This window comes from Ammodytes marinus (genome assembly GCF_949987685.1).
Source record: "Ammodytes marinus genome assembly, chromosome: 8".
Lineage (NCBI taxonomy): Eukaryota > Metazoa > Chordata > Actinopteri > Uranoscopiformes > Ammodytidae > Ammodytes > Ammodytes marinus.
The window spans coordinates 29,232,912-29,260,902 of NC_137212.1; the positions used below are offsets into that span (position 1 = coordinate 29,232,912).

General features: G+C 41.6%; 1 protein-coding gene across 3 annotated transcripts; it reads right to left on the reverse strand.

Moving 5' to 3' along the window:
- Positions 1-8: 8 nt before the first annotated feature.
- clocka (clock circadian regulator a) lies at positions 9-27,991 on the reverse strand. 3 transcript variants are annotated; one of them, XM_080032094.1, is made up of 23 exons: positions 27,857-27,991; positions 22,852-22,938; positions 16,128-16,363; positions 15,939-16,031; positions 15,644-15,703; positions 15,335-15,483; positions 15,152-15,243; positions 14,399-14,488; positions 13,920-14,040; positions 13,683-13,796; positions 13,477-13,595; positions 12,384-12,466; positions 11,089-11,195; positions 10,830-10,977; positions 10,299-10,374; positions 10,058-10,202; positions 9,837-9,937; positions 7,896-7,994; positions 6,531-6,689; positions 5,717-5,923; positions 5,149-5,336; positions 4,740-5,022; positions 9-4,211 (listed from the first exon to the last, which is right to left on the reverse strand). In XM_080032094.1, exons 4-23 carry the CDS (start codon positions 15,956-15,958, stop codon positions 3,933-3,935), a joined length of 2,640 nt encoding a protein of 879 aa, XP_079888220.1. In that variant the 5' UTR covers positions 15,959-16,031; positions 16,128-16,363; positions 22,852-22,938; positions 27,857-27,991; the 3' UTR covers positions 9-3,932. The 3 variants fall into 3 exon arrangements, with proteins under 3 accessions (XP_079888220.1, XP_079888222.1, XP_079888221.1); XM_080032096.1 differs by lacking the exon at positions 27,857-27,991 and adding an exon at positions 27,506-27,640; XM_080032095.1 differs by lacking the exon at positions 27,857-27,991 and adding an exon at positions 27,487-27,617.

Below are 27,991 nucleotides of genomic sequence, written 5' to 3' on the forward strand. Positions count from 1 at the left end.
GGAGCTAATTGTTTGATACATTTGCCTTCAGGGTTATGGGTTGGCTCAAGACGTAAATGAGAGGCAGCAGAAGCACACCTGTAAAAAGTGCTTTCAGCATTCATTCAGAAAATAATTATTTTAAACCCTGCAGTCTGAAAAGTGGACAGCAGGTGGCAGGACATGACAATGTGAACATTTCAGAGGCAAAGGTGAAAAGTGTATGGAACTAATAATTGACTGAAAAGAAAAAACATTAGTGTCAAAGGCCATCATTTAGAATAAAATTATCTGATGACATAATTAATCAATGATTTTACCAATACCTCACGAAAAGGGGCTAATACAACTGAAACTAAATAGTTAATTGATAAAAAATATTTATTTTAATTTTTTACTATTTTTAGGGGGATATAATCGATAAGAACCAAAAAATAAGCCCAACATTAATCGCTGATGGAAATTATCCTTAGTTGCAGCCCTAATGCAATGTCAATCATCTCAACTCCACAAGGCCAATTCATTTTGTAATAATGCTGCAAAAATGTGTTTGGTGTGGCATTAATAAGGTCAACAGGTATACATGTTTATCAGTTGTCCAACTTATTTCCTCCCATATTGTGTGCAGCTGGGTCGAAGTAGTCAGCAGGAGTTTTCTTAAACGTTCTCATAAACTTTGGAAATCATTTACTCGCTATTTATAAAGTATTAGTTTCAACTACTAATCTTTTTGTATTATTGGAAAAGGGCCCCAGTCATTTTGTTTTCTTAAAAACAAAAATCTGCACCTGCGGCCACATGCACCTGGATCTATGACATCACAGCAGGTGTGTGGCTCAGTGGGGGTTAACCCTCCCATAACTCCAGGGGCTGCTGCAGTACATTTCATGAGCCAAACGATAACAGCAGCACAGAAAGTATAGGAATTTAAAAGACATTCAGAGCTTCTAGTGTGCACAACAGAACTACACAACATTTCCCACAATGCACTGTGTCTCACTGATTTCTCTTTGGATAACAAAACACTTGCCCTTAAGTTTAAAAGTTTCCAACGTAAAGATTGAAAACAACCTTTAAGTTTCCGTAAAAAGCCTCTGAAACTCAAGGAGCCGGGTCTTTCTGTGTGTGTGTGTGTGTGTCACAGTTCGTTAGATCCTTGGTGTTTAGAATAATAGTGTAGAAAAATAATTCACTTTTCTTTTTCCTGTTTGTCTTATCATACATTGTGCAAAGTCTCCCACAGCCACTCTTCTTCCCATGCAAAATACTCATTACAATTTAAAGGCCCAGGATCACACACCAAAGCTGGGGAATGTTCCGTATCTTATTTCTACTGTATGTTGATGTATTGTAGTAGTACCACAGATGGTCCTGAGTAAAGACAAGAGATGGTGGTCAGATATGTATTGGGAGAACAAGGGAAGGTTATATTCCCCTTTACGTTTAGGCTGGAAAGGCTGAAAATCAGTTTAGAGATGAGGGAGTAGGGAGGGGGGGGGGGTTATCTGTTATCTTCTACGTCAGAAAGAGGGTCCAAATGGATGGGCCAACATCCCATAAAAGGTCCCTTAAGGCCCATTAGATGTTTTAACTGCAACTGGCAAAATAGTGAGTAGTTGAAATTTGTCCCAAAATGATGTGACTACAATGTAACTAACATGGGACTATATTTAAAACTGACCGTTACATTTTTAAATTAAGTTCAAGCTTCATAATGCCAAAGTCTTAATTAAGGGTAACATTTCCAAACAAAATCAGTGTTCTAGTCACACACAACCTGAGCTAAGGGTTTATTCAGGGCCTATCACTGAAGAGGCAACAGATGTTTAGTGATACACTTTATTTCTTCCCTGACAACCCCAAACTGAGTCACTTTACCTCGTTAGAACTGTCTGATGGTGAACTACATCTGATAGAGAGGTTTGCTGCCAGGCAACACAAAAGCCCTGCGAAACCATAATCCCTGTGTTCCAATCCCCATACTTCCCTACTATTTAGTATGCCAGAAAAATATTAAGGATGTCCCTTTACATTACATACACAAGTCAATTGTAGTATGCTGAAAATACATAAATGCCCCCCACTAACTCCAATAGCATTTTGGAGTATTCGTCTTTAATGAAAATAAATCTTCCTTATCTGATTTTTTTTCTCTCATGTGGCCCTAAAACTCTTCTGTACTTTAGTATGTAGTGTAGTAAAAAGAAAAAGTATGTGATTTGGAACGCAGGGAATGTGTACAAATGATATAGAATAAGTTAGGAGTTCTCCGACTATTGAAAAAGCTGTTCTTGAAAGTATATGGGGGAACAATTCTGATCAGACGCTTAACTGAGAATCAGATTTTTTCACCTTCTTCATTACATGATCAGTCCTGAGGCGGCCGCAGTACACCACATGTCCATGAGAAGAAACAGAAGCAACACGGTGGGAGACAATTTCTAGTCCCAAAGAAAGAAACATTTCGTTAGCCTCATAGCATAATTGCCTAAATCATATTTACTCTACATCTACTCCATTCTACATCTACTTTTGGTTAGCCTAATAGCATAATAATTGTCACATTTTAAGGGTTATAGAGTAGGGTAAAGTAGATGTAGAGTAGAGTAAATATGATTTAGGCAATTATGCTATGAGGCTAACGATATGGGGATGTCAGGGCTGCTCTCCTTACCGAGGACCAATCCTAAACTCCCATTAACCTACATACTGATCACTGTCCAAACACTAGACGGGTGATTGATTAGACTGACAATGAGGTAAATCATTTCACTTGAGCTTTATCTGAGAATACTATTCACAGGTTGACAGGTCAATATTTTTTTTATAAACTTCCATATTGTATTTTAAGGGATAAACATGTATAGATTGAATTAAGCCTCTTCAGGTAGAACATATAGAATCATTTGTTGGCAAAACTATTTTTGTTTAACCTTTTAAACACAAAAGTGTTTCTTACAATACTCAAGTGGAATTGAGTCTTTAGGTGTGCAGATTTCAGAAAGCTTACTAACACTTTTAAACATTTCTTTATCACTTTGACAATTTTATGAAACTGAGTGAAAATACGGGTCAAGGATTAAACAAACTGTGACACGACAATCAGCAGCATTGGGTCTGTCTGTCTGTCTGTCTGTCTGTCTCACGTCCTGTCGTCAGTGAAAACATCAGCCATTGAGCGTTTTAACATCTCTTTTTTCTTTGAGCACTAGGGGGAAAAATGCATTTTCAAAGCTGCAAATAACAGACTACACGTTTTGTTTCATGCATCATATAAAATATTAGTTATTTCTTTTTCCATTGTATTTACATAATATATTACACAAGATGATCTGTACAATAAAAGTTCAATCTACACCACATTCTTAAAAATATTTTCTGACCCAGAATTATTTTTACAACAAAAGAACAAGAATATGAGAAACCAAAAAAACAGGCCTCTGGCTGCTATGTCCATGAAGTTCCATAGAAGCTTTTGCTGCACTGACTGGGGGAGCTCTGCATACAATAATCCTGTGAGGGTGACTAGAGCACGAGCGCACGCACACACACACACACACACACACACACACAAGGGAAGGCTGTGTATGTGTGTGTGTGTGGGGGGGGGGGGGGGGGGGAGGGGGGCTGGAGGGGTTCCATTATAGGGAATGAAGCTCCCTGTCTCTTGGAGAAAAGGCATTGAGCCAGAGCCGCAGTGGACCTGGTCCTGGTTCTCTGCAGCCATCTGGCTCTGAAGTGCAAACAGCAAAACATCCCTGTGAGGGTGAAGACAGTCTTAGCCTGCCCAACCAACCAATCACATTTCAGCCTCTGAGGCATGATGTCAGTGCTGCTGCTCCTCCCTTGAGACCCCCCGCCACAAAGACACCCACGTCTGGCTTTTGGCTCATTCTGTTCCCATGAGCTTCAGCCAGCTACTGTGGTAGACTGTCTGCCCTGTGAGGGGCTGGTTACTGTTTCTGCTGCTGTAACTGTTTCTGCTGTTGTTGTTGTAATTGCTGTTGTTGTAATTGCTGTTGTTGTAATTGCTGTTGTTGTAACTGTTGCTGTTGTTGTTGATGTTGTTGTTGTAACTGTTGTTGCTGTTGTTGTAACTGTTGTTGTTGTTGTTGTTGTAACTGCTGTTGTTGTTGTTGTTGTAACTGCTGCTGTTGGAGCTGTTGCTGCAAAGGGAACGCTGCCTGCAGGATCAACTGTGTGGACTGGTTCCCATGGAGAAGTCGAGGACCCTAAAGGGAAATATTTCGGTTAGCCGGATATATGGAAATACATTTACCAGCCATTTACAGCAAGCCGAAGTAACGCCGAAAATATATATTTTTATTTAAGGGCTTGTCAGGCGACGGTCTTAAAAGGAAGAGTTCAACTTTCTTTATTTTAAGCTTGTTGCCTCACACTCTGGTTCAAGACAAAGCAACATAATCCATTCCCTTAACTGTGCATGCATTATTGAAAAATAAATAACCATGGGCTGCTCATCGCTAGTTAGCTTAGCTTAAATACTGGTAGTCAAGAGTAGCGTTAGCCTGCCTCTGCTGACAGTCAGAAAAAAAACCTTACAACATCACTATACACTCTCATTGCCCTCTTGATTGTTTACACTTTGTGATCCGACACTGAGGTAAAGTTAGTTTGAATTTGGAGACAGCAAGACGCACTGTAGCTGATGAATGTCTTGTCAAATAGCCAACTTTAAACTAACTCCACCGCTAGTTAAGCAGTGCAACTTCAAATGTTGGTTTCCAGGCGAGTGTTACCTGTAGGAACTGTGTTTGCTGCTGGGCCAGTGCAGCCTGCCCCTGCTGCATGGCAGTGACCTGGGACTGCTGCTGCACTTGCAACTGCTGCTGCTGCTCCTGTTGTTGTTGTTGTTGTTGTTGCTGAGGCTGCTGGGAAATGCTGATGGTCTGGGTCTGGCCCTGCTGAGGTGCAAAGGCCGTCACCACTTGGCCCATGAACATGGTTGTGGGGACCATGACCGCCCCACATGCCATCTGGCCCGTCACTAGCTTGGTGAGCAGCTGAGAACCAGCGGGAAACCTGGACAAGACAGGACAGTGTGCGAGGGGGGGTCAGGTTAGAGGTCACTAAATCAACAGCCACATGTTTTAGTTTTTTAATAAGAAATAAAGGAGTATAGTTTTGCAGAAGAAGAAGATGTGAAACCTAAGCTGAGCTGAGCGGTCCTGTGCAAACGTAGCCATGGCGGGACTGTTGGACCCACTGTTCTGAGCCTGGCTGGTGGCCATCTGGAACACGTTGGTCTGGTTCTGCTGAGGGATCATCATGGTGTTGTAGAGGGACGCGGGCAGCTGGTTCTGTTGAGGCTGCAGAGTGAGAGACGACCGCTGAGACTGAAAAAAAACAACACAGAAGAAGAAAATGAAGCCAAGAATAAAACAAACAAGTTTTTAATGAGCCGCTCGGGGGAGGGAAGGAGAACTCCTCTCTGCGTTCCAAATCACATACCTTTTCTTTTTACTACACTACATACTAAAGTACTAGGGCCACAGGAGAGGAAGAAAATCAGATAAGGAAGATTTTTTTCCATTATGTTGAAATGTCAAGAATAAAGACGAATACTGCAAAAAGCTATAGGAGTTAGAGGGGCATCTAGGTATTTTTGGCATACTGCAATTGACATGTATGTATCGGGACATCCTAAATCTTTTTCTGGCATACTTAATAGTATGGAAGTATGGGTATTGGTACGCAGCCCTTGTGTTTGACTGACCTGGACTAGTGCTGTGCTCTGCTCCCGTATGAGTGTCTGCTGCTGCTGCACCTGGACCTGGGGCTGGACAGTGTGCTGCTGCTGTAGAGGCCCTGCAGACACCACCTGGCCCTGCATAGTGAGCGTGGCCCCCTGCTGCACAGTGTTCACCTGGGCCATCTGAACAGAGCTCAGGTTGAGTACTTCGGGTCCATTCTGCACGAACATCTAAAAAACATACAACATAGATCCTTTTGGTAAGGTTGAATAGAAAAGGAAGGCTAGCATCACACTCAACCCATGTTCCACAACAAACAATAATTCATTTGAAAAACTGCTATATCAGTAGGCGAGATATTGATTTTTTTTTATAGGAAAACGATTGAAATTGCCTTGTATTCTTCCCTTTTGAAAACATTACTTTATATTGGAAGGAATTATTGCAAATAAAATAGACAGGGATCTACAAATGTGTATGATATATGTCACAAATGGACTTTATTGAGGCCAAGCTAATAAGAAGGATGAAATGAGGAACATAATTGTGTGTTGGTTTTTCTGTGTGTGTGTGTGTGTGTGTGTGTGTGTGTGTGTGTGTGTGTGTGTGTGTGTGTCTAATTGCTGTCATGGTTGTTGTGGATATATTTTTTTATTATAGCATTTGTTTTTGTTATGTTAATGAATGTGTATTGTTTTTATGTTTGTAAAAAAGAAAGATTATGAATGAATGATCAGAGCTATGCCTCTATCTAAACAGTACATACATATCAATATTCATAAAGCAAAGCTGTGTGTGTTGTTCAGCCATGTTCCAGCCCCTCCTGTGCGGTCTCACCTGCAGCCCCGTCCCCTGCACTTTCTGCAGCTCGTCCTGGATCTGCCTGAGCTCGTCCTGCTGTCTCTGGATGTTTGCCTCGATCAGCCTCGTCCTCTGCTCCAGCTGGTCCTTCAGGTGCTGCATGGCTTCTATCTGGCTGCTGAACTGCACCAGTGACTAGGGGGGAGAAGAACAGTGACACAGGGGGAGATGGTGACAAGTCAAATGGCAGCTGGGAAAAAAATATGAGAGCATTTGTATCTGGTGCAGCACGAGATGAGCAATTCTCCCCTAGGTTCCAATACCCATACTTTCTGCTATATAGTATAGTAGAAAGAAAAAAAAAAGATGTAGGATGTCCCAATTCTTGAGGTCAGATTTAGTATGCTAAGAAAATACCAAGATGTTGTCTACTACGTCCGGCCGAGATTTTTAGTGTTGAAAACAGCATTGCTAATTGGGCGAACAATCCAGGGTGCACCAGAAGTGACGTCACATTGCGGAGCCTCCGTATGAAAACAAACGGGGATGCGATGGATATATAAGCAAGAGGCAAGATCAAGGCGCAATGTTATGATCAAATAAATAAGTAAAAGTATTTCCCAATTGTAGCAAACTGCATGCTAACAAAATAATTTTTATGGTCAGATGCAGTATGTAGAATAGAAAAAAGAAAGAGTGGGATTTGGAATGCAGGGCCTCATCTACAGGCTACAAGGGGTGTTAGGAAAAAGGGGGCAGCATGCCAGTATTTATAATATTGATTGTCAGTCTAGAAAAATAGCCAGCACTTAATTATGTTTCTTTCATGTACTGTGATAATACTCCCCTTTTAAATAATGCAGTTTTGTTTGTGATCATCAAAGATGAAACATGAGTTATACTTTTCTATTTAGGAATAAATACATTGATATGCAGAATAAGTAAATTCATTTGAACTTAAGTTCACCCCCTTTTTAATGTCAATATCTATTAAGTAGAGCAGCTTTTTTTTAAATGAATCAAACCATGGCATACCGTGGACAACTACATCAAAATGATGTTCAATGATGAGGCTCCACTGCCTGGCTATACTACTGTATATGCAGTAAATATACAGCTCCGGAAAAAATGAAGAGACCACTCCAAACGTTCAGTGTCTCTTGTTTTACTCTTTAGAGGCATACGTTTGAGTAGAATAAAACATTTGATTTCATAATATAAACTACTGACAACATTTCTTCCTAAATTCACAATAAAAATATTGTCGTTTAGAACATTTTCAACAAGTTACGTAGAGATAAAGATTTAAGAAAAATCCAGACTCGTCTCTCAATTTTTTTCCGCGGCTGTATATGATAAAAAATGAAATAGGCTTTACAACAAATGACATAAAAATCTTACTTGGCTGCTGGTCTGGACTTGCTGTTGCTGCTGTTGCTGCTGTTGTGAAGCCATGGATGGAGCAGTGTTCTGTCCTGTATTCTGGGAGCTCATGGAATGCTGATAAAATGAACACAAAAACAAGAACCAGGATGAGTGGAGTACTTTGACATCTCTTCATACCCAGCACAGGATCGTTGCAGGAACCAACAGACATCTGAACAGTTTTTCTTTCCAGTCATGACTCTCCTAAAAACAATCCACCATATCTCCACAAGGAAAGTAGAACAGTATTTGAAGCGATTTTGTATCATCAATTTTGATCATGTTTTTATTGTGGAAAGAAATGTTATCTGTTATCTGTCAGTATAATGTCCTGCTTATTTCTTGTCTTGCTTTCTGACCTTTTTTATTTATTTAACTTAAAGCTGGGGTATATGATTTCTGATTGGTCAAAGTTAACATGAGCTGTACACTTTGACCAATCAGAGCGAGGCTCCGATTCTCTGTTCTTATTGGCTGTTGGGACTGTCCATTCAATTTGGCACGACTTTGTTGGTCTGTAGAGCGTGTCAGGGAGGGACCATAGGGGAGGGACCAAAGAGAACAAGTGGAGCGGTTGAGGTATTTTAATTCGAATCTCTATCCCAACTGACACATTTTCTCCCCAAATCCTCCACCCCACTTTTTTTTTTTTTTTTTTTTTTTAAGCGCTGTACCAATAAGTCAAATCAACCATGTAGGGGAAGGTGGGGTGATTTGTGCAACTTTTTACTCAAAGTGATTTTAAAGTGAGGCCTTGACAGTTATGTCTCCAACTCAAATATGTACATATATTTCAGGATGTTGTGCATCCCTGGCAATAAAAACTTTGGATCTGGAATAAACTGTTTAAGAAATATGGCTTTCGGAAAAAAAGTTGTCTTGTCGCACAAATCACCCCACGTAGTGGGGTGATTTGTGCGTCATTGTGTCACAATGACAAAGTCACCATCATCATCTTTCTGGCCATCTGAACTCTCATCAGTGGTGTCGTTAAGTGGAATTGAGATGTCACTCTCTTCTGAGCTACTGTAGACAATCACTTTCTTTTGGTGACCAGCGTATACAGCCATGCCACTGGCACAACTCTCAGAAATGTACTTTGCACTAGTTGCTCCGTGCTTGTGGAACCAACTGCCACCTGACAAATGTGATTCCCCCTACATTTCTGCCTTTAAATCAAGGCTCAAAACCCATATGTACACCCTGGTGTTTCCTCCCCATTAACTATCTTACCTCTGCACTACTATCTGTGTTTATGTGGATGTATGGGCTTTACGTCTTTTATTTTGGTTATTGTTATTGTACCTTCATTGTTTACCTACTGAATGCACTATGTACAGCACTTTGGACAGTGCAAACTGTCATAAATGTGCTTTTATAAATACATTTTACTTACTTACTTACTTATAACTCACCCAGGCCCTTGCGCACAAATCACCCCATCCCCAGAATTTTGGATAATAGGCATGATGCAGCAATTTAGGGTTGACATTGTGCTAACTATATAGACTCAAAGTGTAGCATACCAAAGCACTAAAACATGTGTCAAATGTTTTCAAACGTGTCTATAATTGTTCAGACACAATAATCGAAAAACCTTGATCATGGAAATTTTACTTTGAAAGGCAAAACACAGTTTTTTGAGCTTAAATGTGCTTATATCTTATTCCTTGTGTCTCCCTTCTTTACAGGATGAGTCAAATGGATGGCTCTTCTTAAATATGTGGTCACATTTCCAATTTCTTCCACGGTTTTCTAGAAACAAGGGGTTTTGCAACTTCCAAAATGCACAAATCACCCCACCTTCCCCTACTTCTGTACATTTGGCGGGAAAAAAAGCGATTCTGATTTGGAAATCTCAAGGACACAATTATTCAGAAATGTAAAAGCAGCCCTGCCCTTTGTCCCTTCACTGACCTGACTGCTGATAGAGGACCTTCTCTGTGATGTCATCTCCACGGCGGAGACGGACTGGCGGCCCGGTGTGCTCCTGTCTCCCTGAAGCTTCATCTGGGACGCTGAGAGAGGGGAATACCAACATCATTATCACGTACTAAAAAAAAATACCAACTTAATTTAAAGGTGAAGTAAGCGTCACATTATTTGATAGTGAACAGCTGTTTGTGGATGCTGCTTACAGGCCGGGTCAGACACGGCGGTGTGCGTGGATTTGCAGGAGCTGCGTGAGGAGGCGGAGGGCGTGCGGCTGCGGTGGAAGCGCTCCAGGGCTTCCTTTAGGCTGGAGGTGTTGAGCTGGGACTCTGAGCCTGAGTCCTGGGACTGCTGCCAGGGGAGAGGGACAGAGAGAGAACATGGGGGTCAGTGTCAGCTCCAGGGCTTACATACACAAGAACACATGGATCTTTACTGAAGTCTAACCTTGTCTACTGTGATCTCAGGCGGCGAGTCTTCAATCCCCAGCTCTCCGCGCTGTTCTGCTCTCACTTCAGCGTAACTGTAAAGACAAGCAGAGGAAATACACTTTGATATGTTGACAACATTGTGACTAAAGATGTTTAAAGTAGGGATGAGCATCAGTAGTTTATTCCAAGAGCCAAAGAATTGAGAAAGCAACTGTCCGCGGCATACAATTCACGGCTATACAGCGTACCCAACGCTTAATGAGTATTGTCACAACAAATTGTGCGCTAAAAAAACATGTCTGAGATGCTTGCGGTGTAGAACGGGGGGTTATTGAAATTGAAACGACATGTGGGGCTGGTGTTATACATGCGAAAAGACTTAGTAACAAAATAAACGTAGGCCTACACATAAAAAAAAAAAATTGTGAACTTGTTGTTGACCAATTAAGTTCATTTCAAACGAGGACTACTCGGGGAATCAAGTATTCCCGCCCATCCGTCTTTGTATATAGGAAAGTAAACATGGTTGGGTTAATCCTCCTCGTACCTTACGACGGTGTGTGTGCAGACGATAAACTCCGGTCTGGAGTTCCACTGGTGGTACGTGATGTAGTAGTGGGTCTGAAGCCAAATCCACTGCTGCCCTTTGGTGAGGAATCTGTAGTAGCACGACTTTCCTTTGCCATACTGCATTACTACAGACACACAGGAGAGGAGGGGGGGGGGGGGGAACACTGACTGTCATTCACCATTCGAAACAACCGTAGATCAACGGGCTCCACTGAGGTCTCAGAGAGTCTACTCACAGTGTTCATGGCACTTGGCCAGCGTCTCCAGGTCATCTACATGGTAGTAGTCGTATCCCGATGTCCCCAGCACCTCAAAGGGAAGGTAACCTATAATGGGTGGAGCTCTGGACAAGACAAGGAGCATGTTATTGAGATGAGTAACTGCTAGGCCTCTGCAAAGTAGACAGGAACCCAAATGTACAGCTGCAGTCAAATCAAAAAGGTGTAATGTAACCCAATTTCCCCCCGGGGATCAGTTAAAGGTGAAGTAAGCGATTTATTTATGTTAATATAAGTGTTAAATCGCTCTTTATTCGTACAGTGATCACTTATTCTGTGTGCGCGTTTCATAAAGCCGATCTCTCATTCACCCGCTCTGCATGTAATCGGCAAATAAACTTTTCGGGGATCCCATACTGATAACCAATCAGAAGAGAGAACGTTACAAACCGGCACCCGTCTCACTGCCGGTGCACGTGCAGAGCGACAGATGGGTGAATGTGTATGCGCCTACAATGGCAGAGCAGGTAAAAATCCTTCTCAATGTCTGTTTTTTTTTTTTTTAAGATAGTGCGGAGAGACAGAGGTGAAATGGGGCAGAGAGGGAAGTGACATGCAGAGAACGACCGCGGGCGGGAATCGAACCCGGGTCTGCTGGGCCCGGCCCGGGGGGAAGCCCTACCAACTGAGCTAAGGGCGCCCCCACCAATGTCTGTTTTGATGTTTTTTATCATGTTTTATCGCACTTATGGATCTGAGATGATGCTAGATAACTCGCTGCTTGAAGACCGCAGTGCATTAATGTTGTGACGTAGGGACGAGGGAGGGGACTGCTAACTGCAGTCACTGACAGGAAGTTAGCTAAACTGACCATTGCGCTAACTGAACCTTTAAGTATTTCTGATTTTGTTTCTGTGAATGCTTCCTTTATAAATGACCTGTTGGTACAGGGTTACTGTACATAAGCACCAGAGAAAAATTTATTTTTTACATAATGGAAAACAGATTAAATAAAGTTACATGAATCTTTTGGATTCTGTAGGATAACAATTCATGGCTATAGAGCGTACCCAACGCTTAATGGTTATTGTCAAAACAAATTGTGCGCGGAAAAAACCTGTCTGAGAGGCTTGCGATTTAGACAGGGGGTTATTGAACTTGAAAAAACATGGCGGCGCTGGTGGACAGACGAGCTGGTGTTATATATGCGAAAAGATTTAATAGACTTTAATAAACGTAGGCCTACACATGATGATGAAATGATGTTACATGAATCTTTTGGATGAACAATTGACAAAACCAAAAAAGTGTACCTGTGGTCCAAGAAGAGGAACTTCCACTCTAAACTATGTCTGGATGTGAATTCCTCATTGGGTTCTTCTACAGTGCACATCTCCTGTGAGGGACAGAGGTCAACGTGTATTATGACATCATCACATTTATTTAACAAAAAATAAAAAACATGTCCTAAATCCTTAATTATATGTGCCAGTGTGGAACACATAGAGAGAGTGAGGGGGGGGAGGGACTGAGCACAATGTTTTACGGAAATGTGTTTTTTTTGCTCAACGCACTAATGAAATAAACAACTGTTTATTTGAATACAAAAATACAACAGAAACTGACCTTAGAGTTGTGCTATTTTGTTTACTATTTACAGGGACACATTTTGTGCAAACATGCAGACAGTACAAAATACAATTAAATAAAAGTGCAACTTCTACTGTTATGATTTATTTTTAAATACAGAGGTTATTGGTTGTTTTGGAATATGTTTTTCCCAATTTAAAACATAAAAATAAAGCAGCATTGAAAATTAGGAAATAAATCCTTGTATACTAGCATGCTCCTGCTCGTTTCGCGCGCAGAGCCACAGACACACAGCACTTGCTAGTAGTACATTAATTGTTCAGCACTAAAAATATATATATATTTTTTTTTTGGTTTTTACTTTGCTATAAAGCACTAGGGGAAACATTAATAGCGGTGAAGCAAGATTGCCATTTACCACGTTCCTAAAATGTGCTCTTTTTTTTTTGGCTGCCCCCTAGCGGCTGGAGTGAGCATTTTGTTATTTCTTTAAAAAGTCATAACTCCTCACAGGAATGGGCTAGAGACTTACTTTTTTTTTGACATGCTCAGAAATGTGTGCTCTACAAGTCCCGCGGGCCGTATGTTTGACACCACTGGGTTAGACAGTGAGACCATAAAACACTCTTTCTGCCTTTTTCTCAGGCTAGGATGAACCAATTTCAAAAATGTTTGCACGTTTATACTACTGTACATAGGATCTCAGAGTTCAATACATCTTCATATTCCCACCGGTAAAGTAGGTCTTTAAAATCCCCTTTTTCAAACCCAGAAGCGTGAAGTGAGACAGCTGAAGGACAGCTTAATGATTCTTACCTTGATAAACTGGGGTTTGGCTAGTCTCACAGTGGCTATGAGACACACTCTGTCCTCAAAGGCAGAGCGCAGCGTTCGGTGGATCACTCCGTCAAAACCGTTTCGGGTAGAGTTAGGCACTGGTGACCAATGAAAAAAAAGTTAAGACCTTTACAGCCATACAAACGCAACTCTACACTCGAGACAGTTTACATAGCGGGACTCACCATTATTCAGGGACTTGAAGTTTCCTATGAACTTGACGTATTCGTACACAGGGGGCTCTTTGGGGTCGATGGCCCCTCGGAGCATGTGGCAACAGAACTCCAGCTGATTTTTTGCTGAAAAAAAAGTAGGAATTGAAGGAAATGATGGGATGAGTAAAACGATAAGTGAGATCATAATAAGATAAATGTGACAAAAAGGAAATGCCCCAAATAAAAAAACAAAAGATTTCCACTCACTTTTCAGATATTCGGGCATGAGTGTCTCTTCCTCCGTGATATAAGAGGACAGAGCCTTGTACACATCTGAATGCTCCCCCACGGGCAGGAAGTTCAACAGATTCTGATCCACCAGGTCAGACTGGAACACATAAATGGTAAATGGACTCCACTTATATAACTCTTTTCCATGTTTTTTCACAGACTCATGTGTTTTGTACACATTCATCCAATCACACACACATTCATACACCGATAGCAGCAGCTACCACGCAGGGTGCAAGCTAACTATCGGTAGCAATTCGGGGTTCAATGTCTTGCCCAAGGACACTTCGGCATGTGGCAGAGAGGCGGGGGATCGAACCACCGACCCTGCACTCCAGTGGCCGACCGCCCTACCCGCTTCGTAACAGCCGCCCCATAAGATATCTATCAGCACCAATGAATGCTTCACTATTGGTAGAGTTCTCCATATTGTCACTCATTGACAGTATACTCACAGGTAGGTGTTCCAGTAGGGACATCACACTCTCAGAGGCGTAGATTATATTCCCATCAGTCGTGATTGCAAGAAAGAAACCATCCAACGCCTGACAGAAACAAATATGATCTTTTAAAAGGAGGGGTCAGAGATTCCGTAGACGCGGCTTGTAGTCAAAATCACTTTTTAGTCAGACTTTGTGTGAATACACAGCCTATAGGCTCTCGCTACGGTGGGCCCCTCGTTGTTTACATAACCTTTGTTTACACACCAGTTTACAGAGCCTAGGTTGTGTATTTTTTTCAGCGCACACACACAGTAGGGACAGGTATTGTGAGGAGATATTCACTGATTTTGACTACAAGCATTCTCCAGCATAGCTGTCTCCACCTTTAATTCACTTCTATTCTAAATCAAAACAAAAGGACACTCCATCCCTGAGTTCCAAATCACATACTTTTTTCTTTTTACTACACTACATACTAAAGTACAGAAGAGTTTTAGAGCCACAGGAGAGAAAAAAAAAATCAGATAAGGAAGTTTTTTTTTTTTTTTCATTATGTCGAGAAATGTCAAGAATAAAGACGAATACTCCAAAATGCTATTGGGAGTTATTGGGGACATTTATGTTTTTTCAGCATACTACAATTGACATGCATGTATTGGGACATCCTAAATCTTTTTCTGGAGGTGAAAAAAAACGATTTCTGTACTAAATAGTATGGAAGTATGGGTATTGGAACGCAGGGTAAGTTTTAGAAGCGCTGCTCACCTCCAACATCAGCTGAGTGAACTCTTCATTGCTAAGGAAAGGAGGCTTCCAGTCTTGCCTGATCTCCGTTGACTCGGACTGAGCGGCGTTTTCTGTTAAAGGAGAGAGGTACACAGGCTCAGCTCTTTGGCTCCTGATGACAATCCGTTTTATCCAGCCGTTGTCATGGAGAGACCTCCTCACCTTTGTGTTTGTGCAGAAAGTCGATGCTGTTCTGCAGAATAGTGGACTTGTCCATCTTGCGGGTGTTGCCCGGGACCATGGTACCCAGCTCCTTGATGAGGACATTGAACTGGTCTCTGCGCTTCTTCTCTGACTTGTTACGGGACACACTGTAGGGTGTAGGGCACAACATCCATTAAAGCCATGTTAGCAATGCTGCATATAGAAGAAAAGACCAGTTCCCGCACACTGTCTTACAATTGAGCCATTTTTGGTGCTTGACTGGCTGCATTATAACACTGAACACACACCAAGCACAGGGGGTCTTACCGTTTTGCTTTGTCCTTTTCATCTTCTTCCATCAAGTCATCAAAGATACTGCCATCATCCCTGCAGAGCAAACCATGCCAACAGTTAAAGAAGATAATCATTCAGCTATACTCTTTGATAAGAGAGTGACACCCTCATACCTTAAACCTTTATGTTGAAGTAAATGCAGTATCCAATAAGTAAACTGGACACGGAAGAACTCGAATGGAATTTGTGACAAACAATTGTTTTATATTAAAAAAATATCAGGCAGTAAATCAGATAACATGTAGGTAACTGAAAGCGCTTGACTCACTGGTCGATGCTCGAGGTCATTTTGGTGTCCTGTTTAGGGTCGCAGTGTTGGAGAGGGGGATTTTAAGCGTGAGGTAGACATTTGTGAATAAACCTTTGAGGGGAGAGAAAAAAACAACCAAATGAAATGACTTCCTTAACCTTTCCATTGAGTCCAATCAGGTGGTTAAAAAAAAAACTGTAGTCTTACCTTACTGACAGTACAGCCAGTCCTGTGAGAGGATGAGGAGGGTGCTGCTGGATGAAGGCATGGTCTAGGTCTGGGTGGATAATATAGTGGTGGTGGTGGAGCGCTGTGAGTCCTGGAGGAGATTCACTGAAGGTTTTCTCAATCAAGAGGGCAGAGAGTTGACGAGAGGTTTTTGATGAGCTCAGTTTTTCTTCTGCCGCTGATTTGAGCGTGGCACATGGCAGCAGCATCTGACTCTGTAAGGGGTTTGGGAAATGAAACAACACACGTTTTCATCAGTGGCATTCAAGTCAAAGTCTTTTGTTGTCAGTTCTGATATATGCAAGACATACATCAGAATCAAAATGGCGTTTTGTCTCTGGCCCACAGTAAAGTTGGAACGATAAAAAAAAATAAAAAGTAAAGAGTTAAATAAGATAAACATAAACAATATTTACATAAGATAAATTCTAAATACAAAGTAGTGCAAAGGAATTTTCTGCGCAATATAAAACAGTATATATAAAATAGAATAGAAAGTAAAACAGTAGATACGTCAAATTGAATACACCTTCATATTTCCACCGGTGAAGTAGGTCTTTAATGACACACCCCTGCCACACGTATATAAAGCTAGCTGGGCAGCCTAATATAGGAGACATTTGTGCAACTTGGGGAACTCAAAAGTGATGCAGCTGTTCTGTACAAAATTGGCGCTAGATCACTGTCTCACAGCTCAAACTGGCAGTAGTCAGTCAGTGTTGGAGGTTGCCTATGCACGTGCAATGAATGAATGCCCTGTATTGTTCGTTTGATTGCAACTTCTTGATGGTGCACATATTAATGCTTTTAAATGTAAAATTGTTTCCACGTGTTCCATTCCATGAAAACATAAAAGCAGCCATTTTGCTTTAAATCAGCCAAAAAAAAAAAAAAACATATCCGGTGTGAGATTCAGCCCATCACTGACTGTATTTCTCCTATATCACCCGACTCCGCTCCTCTCCCCGCGCAGGTAAGCCTACAATACATAGATTGTCAAATTAAATTGAGAGTGCCCCCCTGGGACTCTAAGCCTAAATATTTGACCCATTTATTTCATGAACCAATTAACAGTCAGAACCTGTGTGGGAGCTCTGTGACCAAATTGGGTCTTTTGGTGTTGGTGAGAAACTCCCTTCAATGATACTGTCCACAAATCAATGTAAGCATGCCAAGTCCATTCACCATACCAATGTTTCAATAAAAGAGCCGAGCTAAGGTCTGTTATTGTAAGCAGCCATTTGGCCAAATAGCTTAACACACCTGTATTGATATAATTATGGCATAATAATCACACATTCACGTTCAAGAAAAGATGCCAAACCAAGAGAAGCCACTACAGTCATCACAAACATGGAGCTGTTTATGAATTTGAGTTCTTCATATCTTTGGTTTTCATATAAAATAGAACTTACAGCTACTGTTACAGTTTCAGAAGGGATAAAATATGCATTATTGCGTCCATAAGGAATATTATTTAATATATGAATATACTTCACACTTCACTGAATACTTCACCCATACGGAACCGGCGTGCTATCATTATGAAATCGCTATGATAATATAATGAATTAGGTTTTTCTTCCCTCAGTCTTCCCTTGGCCCAGCTGTCCTGTTAATCCTAACCCTAACATGTGAAGTCACACGAAGGAAAATGTAGGCTTAGACAGTGAGACCATAAAACACTCTTTCTGCCTTTTCTCAGGCTAGGATGAACTGATTTCTAAAATGTTTGCACATTTATACTACATGGGATCTCAGAGGTAAATACACCTTCATATTTCCACCGGTGACGTAGGTCTTTAAGGGTTCAAAAATATGTGAATCTGAACAACTGACCCATGACAACTGAGTATTTACACTGTGCATTTCTGTGAGGGGAAATCACCCAGTCTGCACTTATGCTATTGATAAAAAGAAATAAATGAACTTAACTGCCGTGTTCATGAAAACAAAGGGAAGGAAGTCAACCGTAAGTATTTAAACCTTCACGTTTAGACACGAAGGAAAAGATGAGAGTGGGAGGAGTAGTAGTAGTAGTAGTAGTAGGTCATGGTCATCATGGCCTGTTGGCCTTCAGGTATGCAGTGTTGTTCTACTGCTCTGCCTACTGCATGGGACTCTGAGGACACAAACAGGCCTCATGTAAGATTAGTTTGGTCAAAACAGGCAGCCAAATGCAACTTCAAAAGCAGAGTGGAAAGTTGTAATGAAGAAATGTTTTCACACACACACACACACACACACACACACACACACACACACACACACACACACACACACACACACACCTAGTATTAAAACAGAGAGCATTTTGAATGTGTGCTCTATAGGCCAGCTTCAAAACAGTCGGTTAAACAAACCAAGACTGAAAAAAAGGGCTAAAAGAAACAGTGAAATAAAAAAAAAACACATGAATGATACTCAAGCGGTAAAAGAGTAGAAAGGAAAAATGTCAACCACTGACTGTGTACCAGCAGCAGCAGCAGAGCCAGCGAGTTGTTGTGTAAGCGGCAGAGCAGAGCTTGTATAACTGTGATGTCATCGGTGCTTCACTGACCCGCTGGCCCAATGACCTACTTTTCTCTCCTCCTCCTCCTCCTCCTCCTCCTCCTCCGATCTAACTTAATCACAGCTCCACAGGCACCACCTTCCTGTTCTTACCAATAACACTACACTCTCCCTGGCCACACAAAGCCATTAAAAAACACCATATAACGCGGCAAGCAAACTTGAACAGAACGTGCGAGAAGCCGGCACTCAAACTGCCAGCCTGCGTATCACGTTTCCTCATTTAATCACACGATATGCAAAGGGGTCCTGGTGTTCCCTGAGCCCCCAGGGGGAACATGCGTCAAGGAAAAAAAATAAAAAGGGGGGGTGGGGGGTTGCAGCAGACGTGTGAGGTGCTGAATTTCCAACAGCCAATTATCACTTTTTAGTAATGTCTGTCAATCATTTACACTACCGGACGTATTCAAATGAACACACGTGTACTACTAGTAGTTGTTTTATATGTTTTCTTTTCACCCTAATGGCGATCAAATCATAACCTGACGATACAATATCAGCATTATTCTGTTGCTCGCACCACACTGTTGAATGTCTGTTTGTGTGTGTGTGTGTGTGTGTGTGTGTGTTAGTGTGTGTGCGAGCGTGCAGGATTGTACACGCATACTCTGAAGAATATGTCAGCAGAGCTCTGAGGATATGAGTCAGTATGAAGTGGATCTATGGCGCCCGCTCTCGTCACGCAGCCCCGCCACACCCCGCACAAGATGCCAGCGCAGCAACGGTGCCAATGGGCAACAACACCATGGTAACAGGCTCACAGCGTGGAGAGGAAATAGTTCCGCCTGAATTCCTCCACGGCCGATATACTCCAACCATCACACAGTTATTAAGACTGTGGAGAGGGTTAAGACTGTGGATGGAAAATCCCTGTGACAGGTAACACGTAAACATGGCGGTAACAATCTATCAAGCAATGGCAACAATACTGGATCATTTAGAAGAAACCACCAATCACAAGCAAACCTCTTCCATCCTTATTGTTTTATAAAGCAGGTGTAAAGAGAGAATACAGCAGAGATGTCTCTTATTATTCAGTGAGCTCAGAGATCAAATAAATACATCCAGTGATACATTTGTGATCAAATCATTCCAAGCGTACCAAAGCCCAGTAATCAAAATGGGAATAGGATAGTGCTCTCTCATGGGAGACTGAAACTACTTGTTGATATGCAAAGGCTGGAGCGGCTGTCTTTAATGCAGAGGACAGCAGGCTAAAGCTACAGTGATTGAAACACACAATAACACCGCACCAACTATGTTCTATTATGCTGCAGACAAACAGAAGACAAACACACCAGACCATCGATGTCTGAGCCACATTCTATGGCAGACTAACAAATAGTAGCGAAGATATGTCAGTTTTAGCACTAACCCGTTGTGATTTTTACACAGGGTCCATACTGCACTTCCCTAGAGCCATTACAAATTGAGTTTATTATTATGATCAACCAGTTAGTTTTTCTGAAAAAAAGGCATCAGTAGATTCAATCAGGTGGCCTGCATACAGGGCTCACATGAGGAAGCCACGCTGTCAACTTGAATGCTATTACTGACCTTTTCTTTCAGTGGGAAAAATTATGGGATTTTCCTAATCTCCTAATCAAAACTATAAATTTCAACTCTGTCTCTCCAATCTGTCTAATAAAGCAAAAATGCCCAAAAAAAATCGTAAAAAAAAAAAATAATTGTCTCAAACACCTCAAATGATCCAAAATTGTTGTTACTGTTTTGACTAGCGGGTTCCAGCTGGGGACTCAGATGGACATATCCCTGGCGTCATGGTCCACATCCTGACACCGGAGAGCAGGGGGGATCTGTGAAGCCTCCAGAGTCCCAGGTGTCACAACAAAGACTGAGGCCTTTACAAGATTTCTAGGAAAGAAACTGAAAACCTGGGTGCAGACATCAATCAGTGCTCAGGGGCCCCCACGAGTTGGGAAATATCTAGGGTAATGTGATGCACTTTTTTTTTTAACAGCCCCGGGGCCAGCAACAGACTCGCTGTCAAGGAGGAGGCCACACAAATCAACATGAACACATCAAGGAATTATCTACCCAGTCACACATCCTGTGTGTGGCAGCCAGCCTTCAAGGCCATCCACACAGAGGAACAAGGATGTGATTCCCCTCAGTGGACACACGCGTAGCTGCTTCAACCGAGGAGGAGGGTTTTCTCTGTTTAATAGAATGACATTTGAGCCTTGTGAAGCAGTAAAAACACACACACAGCTTGTCAACACTGCCCACCATACTGCTGCAGAGTCGTACCAACTGGATCCTCAATGCCTGGGCGGCCAGCTGTGTTTCCACTCAACGCACACGCGCGCAAGGCCCAGCAGCACAAAAGGAGTCTTTGTTTTTTTTGGGACTTTCTGTCCTCTGCCCTCACAGACGGGAGCGTTTGAGAGGCCAGCAGCGGTGGTTGGCAAAGGGGGGCCCCTCGACTGCTGCTGTCCCAGTGAAGAGGGAACTCAGCCAGGGGGCTCGCACTGATGCCAAGTGGGTCAATGAAGTTCAGAAGGACGAGCCGCAGCAAAAAGCAGCCATCAGGAGTGACTTCACACTCACAGTCCTGTAGGACCACAGCCTGGTATATACAGACAGCATGACCCAACACATGTGACCTGAACACCAACACTTCATGTGGTAAATAAAACACAATTCATGCTAACCACTCACAAGGAGGGCTGCAAGGGAAAAAGGCAGCAGTTTGTCTGTGAGCATGCATAGGCTTGTCTGTTCACAGAAGACTTTGCACCTCGCTTTATTATACTCTATAATACACCCGGCCTACTTTGTCCAAGGCCAAAAAGAAATCACACTTTATTGACTGCAGTTAATCTCAGATAAAGAGAGCACTTCCGTGGTCATAGTTTAGACATCCACTGTAGTAAATGCTTTCACATGCTGGTCTTATTGCTGAACCAATGAGTTCATTTACTGACAGAAGATAAATCAACAATTTTTGTGACTGGTGATCAATCATTAATTAATCAAATATCTAACCAAAATCTAAATCTAACTTCTCATATGTCAGGATTTGCTGTTTTTGACCTATAACTGTAAATGAAATGAATGTGTTTGACTGTTGATGGTGGAAAGAGAGCCCTCCGTCACTTCACTACAGAAAATTCCTGGAAATCAGTTTCGACACCTCATAAACATGGCCTAACTTACAGACGGCTCTCCTTTTACGATATGCCACGGGCAAAATAACTAAATAAATTGGCAGCACGTTGCAGAACAAGATCTTTCAGCACAAACAGTATTTGCTTCACATGCAAAGGCAAGACATTGCCTGATGCCCAATGTCTTGTGGCTCTAAACTGTAATGCTCCTGTCATGGTTTAGCAAACCTTTTTCATAACGTAGACTTCAATACAAAAGTCCTAAAACCATTACTTTAGAGCTTGTTGTTGTGTTGTACTAGCTACTTGTACAGCACAACAGATTCTCCAAACCCAACTGTCAGTGGTAGTGGGGCATTGTGGGTAATGTGGACAACATCATTTGACAAGAAAGAAGAAGAAAGTGTGGAAGAAAAAAGACCAGGGCTGAGTTCCAATACCCATACTTTCTACAATTTAGTATGGTAGAAAAAATATTTAGGATGTCCCAAGGTGAGTAAGCGCTGATGAAATAAATAAGTAAAAGTGGTGTCCCATTTGTATGCGTACTGCATGCTAACTAGATCATTTTTATGGTCTGATGTAGTATGTAGAATAGAAAAAAAGAGTATGCTATTTGGAATGCAGGGAATGTGTCTAGTGGTTAACACAATAGATAAAACAAGCATTCTCACTAACATCATAATTTAAGCTCACACACGCACACAGCTGGCAAAGACACAGCAGTTAACAATAGACGCTTATTTGGGAGTATAAGCGATATAGTCAAGGAATACTGAACCTTATTTATAGCATGAGAAAATAATCTGAAATGGTGACCCAGCCAAAACCATAACAGTCAAGAACCAACAGCAGACCCCAGATCAGAAAATACAACGATACTGAAAGATGGCTGTGTTCCATCCCCAGCAGGCTTCAAAAAGAGTTAATTCACCAGTACCATTCACCTCATAATCCCACTGTCCCACTGACCCTAGAGCAGTCAACTGACTTCTTCTTACCTCCTGTCTTTGACTGATGGTTTATTAAGCCCCCGCTTCACATGGCTGATGACGAACTGTGGGAAACTGTGGTTCTGAACTCCTCGCCTGTTGAACACAAACAGAAAAGCTGAGTTTACTAAAAGGAGCAAAAATAGAGCTGAGAACCTGGCATGACTGACTCATAAACATCTGGGTCATCGTGAGTGTCCCATAGCACTGCAGAAATAAGAGAACACAGAGGACACACACACACACACACACACACACACACACACACACACACACACACACACACACGTTTCTTGGAATTCACAAGTAACCAGAGGCCCCAGCCATCAACAGGGGAGGGATCTACTTGAGGAAATCAGCCTATCTTGCTAGTACATACAGTATATTGATGTTGCACTACTACACCATTCATCTGAAGCAGTTCGGCCATAACCTACTGTATGTTACCTCTTTTTATTCACTGGGACTTTATATCAGTACAGAGAAACCCTCACAACGATTTCTCCAAACCAGGAACTGTATTCATTTGTCTTAGTGGCATTTAAAGAAACTAAACTGTCTGGTACATCCATGCCAATGTATTCTTTTTAACGATTTTCGTTTTTTTATCCCAAAACAAATGACCAAACCCCCCTCCCCCCAAAACTTGAATTTTAAACAAGTATTAAATGCAAGTAGTGTGGGAGAAGCTGGAACCGGCAAAGGTTGAATCCTGTTCATAAGTGACAACGTTTTTGTCGGTTTAATTCTATAGTTTTGTTTCACTCTCAGCCTCCCAAAACAGACACATTCATCTGGAAAATGCCCGATTGAAGCACAGAGGAGCTATCGATGACGACCCCTGATGCTACAGATAACACCGCTGCTCCTCTTATTCTCCTCACTTTTAAAGGAACCATCTAGTAGCCTCACCTGACCCATTTCTTCTTGATCATAGACAAATCAGACAGCGTCATTCTGAGAGAGATTCGACTGTCCCTGATCTCCATGTAGGTCAACTTGTCAACAAGAAACAACTGTGCTCTGCTAAAAAAAACACACGTGTTGCCTCTGTGTCATACTCAAAAGGTGACACATATTGTGTGCTTTTATCCTTCACTAACTGATGATAAAATGATATACAATATATAATATAAAAAAAAGGACATTTTGTATTGAGTTTTGGATTGTTAACATTAACACAGTAGGTTCAAGTCAAGTGAAGGAACATTATTTTGAAAATCTCGGATTCAGATTTGCGTCTGATCGGTCTGATTGTAACAATGCAGCGCAGGTTTCTTGACAGTGAATGTCCTCTTTTCTAGAGCTCAGAGAAAAGAATTGATCATCAACAAATAAACTTTTACTCTTGTCACAGCAGTTTTATTTTATGTCTGGCTAATATCGCTTGTGGACAGCATTCGAGGACAATGCTTGTTTTATCATATCATCATCTCTCGACATTAGATTATGCCATCAATCTGTTGTTTTCCACAGCCACATTCAAAACACATAAGAGGGTGACACGGTTCCACAGGGGTGACATATCCCTTCATTACAGCGAACATGGTCAGTGTAGTGAGTTCCTGCAGTCCACAGACGTCTGTACGCTCTGCACTGACTCACTGGTTATCAAGGTGTGTCGGGTCAATACAAACTATATTGGACTTTATTAGATCATTTTGTATTCAGCAACAGTGTTCAAGAGCAAACAGTAACAGTACGCACATCTAGCTGCTTCAACAGATTACCTTACAAAACAACATTCCACCACTAATCTCAACAGTTAAAGCTTTGACTGCCGTGTGAAGCAGACTGCAGTCAGACCAAATACTATAGCTGGGAGTGTGAAGTGTCTGTAGCCATAACACGGCTCTGCTGGTGAGGTGAGCTCAGCATATGAAATGGCTGTCAGGACAAAGTCACATGCCATCTCCTGATGCCGTACATATACCATGAACTAAGAACACTGAAGTACTGGGACAGTGAGGAGAGGTTACTCTTTTACCTGATGCATTATTTATGAAAATGTATTTAATTAATTGTAAACAGCTTATAGAGAAACCCAACATTATTGTCATATGTTTGTGGGTTGCCAGGACCTTTAAAGATGCAGTGTGTCAGGGGAATTTGCATTTTTCTGAACAGTCTTGGTAGAAATGTAATAACAAGAACATGTGTTTTAATTAGTGTATAATTGAAAACAAAAGTAGTTTTTTTAATTACCAAGAAGGAGCCTATATCTACATATGAGCAGGGGGAAACCCACCATGTTGCACTGTCATGTTTCTTTCCACAGAAGCACAGAACGGACAAACTTAACAGCCTTACGTGCTTTTACAAATAGTGGGTGTCCACCAGAAAATGCACCTGTTGGAAGATAGAGAATGAGCTCTATAGAATAAATAACTAAATACTAGGGCTGGCCCGAATTATTCGAATACTCGTTCGGAAAATTAGTATTCGGAGCTTAAATTAGTATTCGGAGCTTAGTTTTTTTTTTTTTTTTTTTTTTTTTTCAACATTTTTTTTGCAAGAAGCTAGTACTGCAATATGATTTCATCAAATAATTTTATATTTGGATATAAAAGTTAGTAATATTGTAGTAGTAGTAGTAGTAGTAGTAGTAGTAGTATTGCTCATTTAGGAGGATATTACATCACTAAGTGTCATAGCGCATCCATTACTTCACCTCCGAGCGCGTAAATCTTCAACAAAATATGCAGATACTGTCAAAATCGGTTCCAGGGAGTATATAGGGATTATTATCGTTTTTTTTTTATTTAATTTTAATTTTTTTTTTTCTTTTAATGTTGTTTTTGATGGTGTGTTTTTCTAGAACGAATATTCGAATATTCGCTCGGAAAAACCAACGAATATTCGAAGCTTGAAAAATGGCATTCGGGCCAGCCCTACTAAATACATCTTCACCTTATCACTTGATATTGTGGAAAGACTTGAGGCAGTGGTGGATGATGCCATCTTTAGTAACTATAGCTTCTTGGCATTAAGAACCCCGTAGCTTCTGTAAATGATCTGAATGGGAGGGGTAGACACAGACTGTGTTGCACTTGCAATCACTTTCACCACTAAATACACCTTTACTACACACTATACCTTTAACATCGCATTATTTATATTATATTACAAGATGAAGGAAAGACTGTAAGCTGTCAATGCCCACCCGTCAAACGTCAACTGTCACCCATCACAAGCCAGCTCTTCTCTACAAAGTTATTCTCAACAGTCCTGCATAACGTTAGCCTCATAGTATAATTGCCTAAATCATATTAACTTTGCTCTACTTTTACTCTACATCTACTCTATTCTATATCTACTCTAGTCTACAGCTCCTTTCGTTAGCCTCATAGCATAATTGTCTTAGTCATATTTTTAAGGGTTATAAAGTAGGGAAAAGTAGAGTAGAGTAGATGTAGAATAGAGTAGATGTAGAGTAAAAGTATAGTAGAGTAAATATGATTTAGGCAATAATGCTATGAGGCTAACGATAAGCTAAACTGCTGTTAGTTTAAAAAGTAGCTGTTAGCCCCCTGAATGATTCAAGCTGCCTGATGCATCGGTTTCAAAAGCAGGAGAACATCTCATCTGAAATATCACAGGCCTCTCTGTGTGTGTGTGTGTGTGGGAGCAGAGCTGACATGAAAGGCGTGCACCAATTCCATTATTAAGTGTATAGCACAAAATAATGTAAATCCCTATCTTCGTCAGTCCCATCCCCTGTCAATTTTCTGAGTTGTCCCACTATTTCCGCAGAACTACTGTGTGTGATGTACAATACACACATGACAGTACATTGCAAATAAAGTGTCTAATAAAATTGGAAGAATTTGTAAAACTTGATGAAAGATGTTTATTGTGACACAGATAGCAGATTAATAATGGAACCAACTGTCCCCATTTCCTCTCCTCACCTGCAGCCACCACAGCAACACAACTGTGTCAATGTACATTTCCATGCTCCAATAACTGCTCCAAATACCCCATAGGCATAGCTTCTCACCAAATGTTTCACATCTGCAATGTGTTATTAACAATGGACTTTTTGATTTGACTGTTTTTACGGCCAATAAAGAATTCAAATGAAGCTTAAATGTATTCATAGAAAAAGCATGACACATCATGTTGTGCACAAAAAGGATTTTCATCAAAGCTTTCAAACAACAACTTGTCCGTCAATACATATTACTGTCAAACAGCTTGCCATAGGAACTGATTCTGGTGATTTTACAATGTTATTATAACATTAAGACGCCATCACTTTTTTAATCTATTGTCTTTCATATTAATGGTGCAGGTTTAAATTAAACATATTGGAGTGCATAAACTTCATGCTCAAACAGGACCTGGGGACATGGGAGAGAAACGCAGCTGACACGCATTAACACACAAACCTATAAATAGAGGCAGTGGACGAGGAAGAGGCTGGGGGCGATGACATGCGAAGATGTTAGGTCATCTGAACTAAAGTGAGCCATGAAGTGACAAACCTGATTGCAGCACATCTACCTGTCTGTCCCTTGCCTATATGTCTGTATGCCGGCCGGCAAACAGGACAGTTATTGCTAGAAGGCTAGCGCCGCCGAGCCTACGTGCTAACGTCAACGAAAGAAACAACACAATAACTTGACACATTGACACACTTACTGCGACATATGACACACACCTACAGGGCTCCGGTGTCCTCTTATATATATCCGACAGCCGCCTTACCGTTGGCTAGCGACTTTATAACGTACCCTAGCGAGCATTCAACTCGTCTGCCGCTTCGTACTGTATAGCTATATGTGTGTCAACCAACCCTCCTCTAGCTGGAGCTAGCTAGCTTACGAGCGTTAGATAAGAATGTGGGTCACTGGGCCTTTTGCCAAGCACTGTCACCAAACAAGCGCGCGAGCAAAAACAAATTGTTCCGTTTGCGGCTTCACGAGCGCCAATGGTACACCGAGTGGCTGTGGATAAGTATATACGTCATGTAAATATGGAGCGGAGTTCACCGAAAGAGTGTCACACTTACCCCGAAAAAGCTCACCTCTCGTCGGGATATCCCTGCACCTAGTGGCGCCGCTGACGGTTGACTACTGCGCAGCGCTGAGGCGAGCAGGCTGGGCTGGAACTGGAGCCAAGAAGAGGGACTGCTGCTGCTGCTGCT